Source organism: Pyrus communis, chromosome 1, assembly GCF_963583255.1.
Source record: "Pyrus communis chromosome 1, drPyrComm1.1, whole genome shotgun sequence".
Lineage (NCBI taxonomy): Eukaryota > Viridiplantae > Streptophyta > Magnoliopsida > Rosales > Rosaceae > Pyrus > Pyrus communis.
This window is the reverse complement of record NC_084803.1, coordinates 42,573,092-42,580,370: the sequence shown is the minus strand read 5'-3', so window position 1 is coordinate 42,580,370 and position 7,279 is coordinate 42,573,092. Positions and strand designations below refer to the sequence as shown.

General features: G+C 34.5%; 1 protein-coding gene across 2 annotated transcripts; it reads right to left on the bottom strand.

Moving 5' to 3' along the window:
* Positions 1-782: 782 nt before the first annotated feature.
* Positions 783-4,480, bottom strand: LOC137735770 (large ribosomal subunit protein uL3y-like). 2 transcript variants are annotated; one of them, XM_068475213.1, is made up of 6 exons: positions 4,363-4,480; positions 3,340-3,444; positions 2,732-2,842; positions 1,931-2,235; positions 1,370-1,779; positions 783-1,217 (listed from the first exon to the last, which is right to left on the bottom strand). In XM_068475213.1, exons 2-6 carry the CDS (start codon positions 3,422-3,424, stop codon positions 959-961), a joined length of 1,170 nt encoding a protein of 389 aa, XP_068331314.1. In that variant the 5' UTR covers positions 3,425-3,444; positions 4,363-4,480; the 3' UTR covers positions 783-958. The 2 variants fall into 2 exon arrangements, with proteins under 2 accessions (XP_068331314.1, XP_068331316.1); XM_068475215.1 differs by having other exon boundaries at positions 3,340-3,471; positions 4,363-4,446.
* Between the last annotated feature and the right edge of the window lie 2,799 nt (positions 4,481-7,279).

The following is a 7,279-nucleotide window of genomic DNA, read 5'->3' as shown; positions in this document are numbered from 1 at the left end:
GTAAAGTAAATAGTAACATGATTGATTTTTTTAGTATAAAAATATAATTTTTCGTTAAAATAAACAGTACCGAAAACTTTTCTTTAAAGTTTCCTTTTTTATTTATTTATTTTTTTTTCGGATCAACAAATACGTATGTGGGCTGTGATAAAACATCAACCCAAAACTTTCTACAAACGTGTGGGTCCCTTTCACAATAATAATCATATGGCTAAATCGATTTTAATAATTTTCTATTAACGCATTTGAAGAACTTGAAAATTTACCAATTCGGATCAAGAGATTAATATAATTAACAATGGACCGGTGTCAGGGTGGATAAGCATAAAAAAGGGCCAAAAGTATTTACTCGTCTGGAAGTATTAAAAGCCCTTTTATTAAAACCCAAAATTTTATACAAATGTATGGGTCCCTTTCACAATAATAATCAAATGGCTAATCGATTTTATCAATTTTCTATTAGCGTATGATGCATCTGAAGAACTTGAAAATTTACCAATTCGATTCATGAGATTAATATCATTAACAATGGAGCGGTGTCAGGGTGGATAAGCACAAAAAATCGTCAAAAGTATTTACTCGTTTGGAAGTAGTAAAAGCCCTATTGTTAAAAGTGCTTTTCGCAGAAAGAAATTAAGTATTTTTTTCAAAAATTCTTCTGCATTATTACTAAGAATTAATCCAAAACACTCACATCGAAATCGCCCTTCAAATCTTCTTGTGCAATAAGCTTGAACAGGAATAGAAAGAAACACGAGCTAACGCGACAGAAACAGCTAAACGATCATTTCCCGGGATTAATTAACCGGGAAAACAACGAAAGAATCCAATAAACTGTCACCACAAAACTGGAAGCAGGCAAAACTTGCAATCCAAACCAGAAACATAAAAATGTCTGAATCACTAGTAATGAATGAAAGAAAATGGGGATTACTGTGGATCGATCACCGTTGCCGGATTAAGCCTTGAGCCGCCCGTAGTACCTCGCCTTCTCTTGGGTAGTCTGGAAGCGACCGTGGCCAAATTTGGACGATGTATCAATGAACTTGAGCTTAATATCCTCCAGAGCAACCCTAGATGTTTGCTTCAGAAGCGTCTGCCTCAAAGTAACAACACGCTTTTTAGGACCCACGCAGCAGCCTTTCATTAGAAGGTAATCCTGTTTCACTTCACCGTAGTGTGGGAAACCTCCCATCGGGGTAATATCCTTCTCGGTCCTGAACATAAAAACATTTAAATATCATAAGTAAAAGTTCAAGTTAAACCCAATTTCCAACACGTACAAGTAAACCGATGATGCAAATATGATGCAAATTTGATCCCGGTGAAGTCAAACGAAGAAGAAAATTACAAAGGAAGAGGCACCAACCTGTCAAACTCAGTCATTGCAGAGTGTGACTCTTGATCAGCCTTTCCGAGCTTGTAAATCTTCTTGTTCATCTCAGTACGATGATGGTAACCATTCTGCCCAGCCCTGGCAACAGTAAACGACACCCTAGCTGGATGCCAGGCACCAATACAGGCTACTTTACGTAGACCACGATGGGTCTTACGTGGAAGACGGGTGACGCCCCATCGAGTCACCACACCCTCATAACCCTTCCCCTTAGTAACCCCAATAATGTCAATCATCTCATCTTTCTGGAAAACAGCATCAACAGGAACCTGCTTCTCAAACATGCTATAAGCATAGTCAACCTTCTTTGCAATGTCCCCACCATTCACTTGAATCTCCATCAGATGGGCTTTCTTCTGCTTCAATCCCTTCATTTTCCTAATCTGCAAAAGATAAGCCAAAAAAAGATTAAATTCTATATAAAAGTTTAGCAATAGAACATCGGAATGGCAGCAAACAGGGTAACTGTTTTACTTAACACTCCAGTAATCACATACTTTTTTTCTGTTCAGAAAACAAACCAAAATCATTTACCTGGGTGTGGGCTAAAACACGAATCACAGTGCAATATTTCTTCATTTTCTCCAACTGAGCCTGGATGTCTTTTTTCCCATCTTCGCTCTCATACTTTTTTGAGTACTTGCTGAATGCTTTCTTTTTTGACTTGCACCAGTTCTTGTAGAATCTCCTCTTCACCTCCTCACTCAGATGCTGGGCCCAAACTGTGTCCAAGGACCGGAGACCACGGGGTGTCTTCACATAACCAACAACACCAACCACCACCATTGGTGGTGTTTCAATAACTGTAACTGCTTCACATGTTTCTTTCTTGTGTAGCTCTGCAGGGAAAAATATTAATTTCAGAACATAATACAGGTACAGATAATATATAATTAGACCAAGCACAAAGAACAAGCCACAAAACAATACTACTACACTTACGTAACCGGAAGAACAGGTTACAACACTCTTTTAAGACAAGTCAATAACAGGATACTACAATTCAATACAAATGGGAACTAACATAGAATAATAGAAAATAGATCCCTCGTAACTTTCTAATTCAAAAACTTCAGACCACTGATCAATAAAAACCGCGTAAAGCTTAATTCAAGAAAACATCAAGAAAATCAGCACAAGCATTGTTCTGGTACATACAAAACATCATAGTATTCTATAGAATTTACAATGCAAATACAAAAATTTTGCTGAAAAATGTCATCAATGTAATTCTCCTAATTTTTATCTTATATTTCTATTAATTTTTTTATCACAAAGTTTTCCTCAAAGTAAAGAGTTTCCTAAAATACAAGCCAAAACAATAGACCAACTCACTTGACCCGGGTTTTTCAACATCTCTCACAATATGGGTCATTCCAGCTTTGTATCCCAGGAAAGCAGTCAATCTGGGAGTTTTTGTTGGATCATCTTTAGGGAAGGCCTTCACTGCATAAACAAAATCATGTAAGCCAGATTTTCCATTGAGAAAACAACCCTAAAGTTAGATTAAACAGTTTCATAAAGAACAGTAACAGAAAAAAATAGTCTTAAGATATAAATACAAATGTTGCTGCTACAAACTAAGTGGATAAAATATACAATAGCATTCCATCATGGATATACACTGAGAAACCAACAACTTGTATGAGAAATATTAGTTATGATATAAAATGAGATGAAACACGCACATCTGTACCAACTAAGCATTCTCATTCCTATATAACTGAACCAATGGCTAAAATACAGGTCCACAAGTTACGTGCAACTTATAACGCTCCTTCACAATAGTAACACACACATGAGATAAAAAGCCAGTGCATTTCATTGTAAAAAAAATCAGGAGCAAGTTCAAACAAACACGAGTCAATATATCATTGAATTGCAACTTTCAAAGAAACACAGACTACTAAATAGCACGTTAAAACTGAAAACAAAGAATAAACCTTTTCCTCTGTGGCGGGCTGCTCTTTTCCTTGGAAGAAACCCCAAAGAGCCATGTCTTGGGTGTTCAAACTTACGATGAGACATGCTTCCTTCTCAAACTAGGTCTACAAAGCTTCAAAACCTCAGATTTTCTTACAATTACTCAAATAAATTCAGTCATGTATTTCAAACAATAATAACTCGTTCAGGTAAAATAATGAAACAAATTATTTTCACACTTTGATAAAGAAAAACAATACAGCATCAACATAAAATTAAACTACAAAAATGATTTTACCAAACGCCAAAAACTAATCTTTGTGGTATAACCATCAAAAAATCCAAAAATTGATGACAAAAGATCTTAAAACTGTAAAAAAAAAAAAATTGCTGGCAAGAAACCATTGCACTGTTACAACTTCAAGGTCCAAAAATTGGTTGTAAAAGATCCTAAAACTGTAAAAACAATTGAAAATAAACTGGAATCACCAAAACGTACAAAACAATTGAAATCTCAAACGAGACGCCCGTAAACCGAAAGCAAGGTAGAATACAACCACATTCTCCAATCGGCGACACCAAATGCTCCCAACAACCAAAGGCCTATGGCACAAAAATGGTGCCAATTCTCGGGCTCCTCGGTATTTCTTTCCAAAACCCCAATTAGGGTTTTGGTAAAACCAGAGCCCTTTTGAGACCCCAGCCTTGATTACTCACAATGTTCTCATGGGAAGCAATTCGGTTTCGCCAACGGAGGAAGTTGGTAGTATCAAACATGTCCACAGTGATCAGGGCAACAAGTACAAATTAAAATCACAACAAATACAAACGGAAATTCTATGAAAACCCCAAAAACCTAACAGTCCTATATTACAAAATAGAATAATCATAAAGCGATTTCATTTTATCGATCCAAAATTAAACTTTCGATTCAAATTTCCATGAATTATGGGCATTGGTAGAACTACAAATTAAAGAAGACAAAAAATTTCCATGAATTATATGAAAGACCTAAAATTTTCAGAGAAATTGAACGATGCTACCTGCGAATCGAGAGGAAGAGAGGGAAATTGTAAGAAGCAAGAGGCGCAACCAGCAATGGATTTTCTTCGGTGAGACTGACTGAGCGAACCCTAGCTATGTTAATGGGGTCTTACAGTGCTTTTAAAGTGGAACCCACGGCTACGATTAACTTGTCAAAATGATAAAATGATAACATGGATTGTCATCCGTTAGATTTAGGGCACAATTCAGTTGGGGTTACGTTGGGCCTTGTGTACGAGGCCAGTAACTATCAGGCTCGGTCCAACAGAAGTTGGACAAAAGGCTTACATTAAACTTGGAAAATTTGTTAGGTCTTGGACCTGGGTCGACTAGCCCAAGAACGAGCTAATTTGGAACCATTTTCAGGTAAAAACAAGTGTAATAGAGCTCGTTTAGATGTGTTTTTAAAATCTAAGTGCTTTTAAAAAGCAATCTAAGTGTTTCTTGCAAAAAACACATAGAGCTCGCTTGGATGTGCTTTTAAAATGACTGAAAGCGCTTTTAGAGAAAATGTTTTTGATTCCAAAAGCACTTAAAGTGATTTCTGGAAGAAGCACCAGTTATGTACTTCTTCCAGGAAGCACTTTAAGTACTTTTCCATAATTAACTTGCATTTTTACTAAGGTTTGGTTCAAAAAACATTTTCATCAAAAGCATTTTCAGTCATGTTAAAAACACATCCAAACGAGCTCATATTTAGTGTTTCTCCCAAAAAGCACTTTCAAACAAGCCCTAACATGTATTTTAGATTATGGTATAGTGGTAATTTTCTTTATTTATAAATAAAAGATCTTAAGTTCAAATTTGTAGACAAGAAGTTTGATACTAATTTACTCATTCGCCACTTAGTATGTATATTGTTGTATTAAAAATAGATGTAGCATGTAAGCCGGTGAAGCCACCACTAATACACCCAAAAAATATCTAGTATGTTCTGAATCATGAGGAATACTTATCACTGTGATTCAAAATTCGTCAAAGTACACTGTTGCATGAAGGGTTTGTTTGAAAATGATTTGTAAATGACTAAGTATTTTTAGAAAAAATGTTTTTAGATTCTAACAGAATTTACTTGGCATTTTTATTAAGGATTTGTTTCAAAAATATTTTTACCAAAAACTCTTTTTTAGTCATTTTAAAAACACTTTTAAACGAGCTATGAAATACATGATGAACACAGTCTTTTTCTTCTTCTACATAGCATAATGTAACATACATGTTGTTTTGTTTAATAAGTTTAATAATGGCCACGAAATAGAGAATGGTGTATAAAAATCAACTCCCTCATATTAAAGAATCAATTCCAGATGTTAACTCCCCTCCTCCAACCCCCAAAATAAAAATAATCCACCATAATGGAGTTCTTTGTCAAACGAATACTAGGGATTTAGATGTTGTTTGGGTTCAGGTTTTAGAACTTTTTGGGAGTTGTGGTGGAAACCCGAGAGTTAAACCTTGAGTTATAAGTATTGGGGCCATAAGTAACATGCTTGTTTTGAGTCTAGCAAATAATCTTACTTAAATATAATTAGATTTGACTAATTTGAGTGTAATAAAACAGAAACAGCAGAGTATGAATCCACATGATTGGAAGTAACCAATTTGGTTTACGACAAAACTTAAAAATCGATCCCTGATCTAATTTAAGTACTTTTATAGGATAGACTTCAGCATAAAATTAAAGAGTAATGGTAGCAAGTGATTGAGTTCAGTAGTTCTTCATGTAAATTATCAAACAAAAAACCTCTCACTTATAACCCTAAACCTCTTACTTAAATATAATTTGATTTGACTAATTTGAGTGTAATAAAACATAAACAGCAGAATATGAATACACATGATTGGAAGTAACCAATTTGGTTTACGACAAAACTTAAAAATCGATCCCTGATCTAATTTAAGTACTTTTATAGGATAGACTTCAGCATAAAATTAAAGAGTAATGGTAGCAAGTGATTGAGTTCAGTAGTTCTTCATGTAAATTATCGAACTAAAAATCTCTCACTTATAAGTGAAGAAGAAAACCATTAGATCATAGTACTAAGTGGCAACACACTATTAAAACAACAAAAATAAATCAATGTTGCAATTTAAGAAAAATGACCATATTTTTCAAAGTATCTTTTTAACAATATCGTCATATAATACATGTATTGTCGGAAATACAATATAGGGAAAAAAAGAAAATAGAAACAAGATAGGGATTAGGAGGAGGAAATAAGAGTGTATTTCCATTATCATTAGACCATTTTTATATAGGATATCAAATACATGCACGAGTGGTTACCCAAAGGTTCTTTATAGTAACCCAAAAGCTTATCTACATTATGATAAAGTTTGTGATAGTTTACTAACATGCATTGTATAAGAACAACCACTATTTGTTTCACGATATGTATGTATGTAATTTTTAATTTCTATACTCGTTGTGTATTTTACTAACGGATGGCCTTAGATGCTTTAAAGACGCAATAATAATCGAGATAATACATACTTTCAACGTAGAGCTGAGTAGATAATATACGACGACGTCCCATTTGACATGAGTGGCAATGATATCTTTTAGACGACAAAGATGACACTCATTTCAACATGACTTGGAATTCCACCATCGCCAAAGCTTTGATGTCATATAATTGTACAGCACACGATCCACCTAGTTAAGCCCAGACCTTCGATGACATATTCCTATTATATTATATTATTATTTCTTGAAAGATTAGGGTTTTGGCAGAGTCATAGTCTCATCAATCAGACTGCACCATATATATATATATATATATGTTCTTATATTCTTCTAAGTCAAATCTTAATTATGTCACTAGCTAGATTCTCTTTGGTACGTATCCTTAATTAATTATCATGATAAGAGATATGATTAAGAATTGATATGACACGAATAGCACTTGTCGAGCC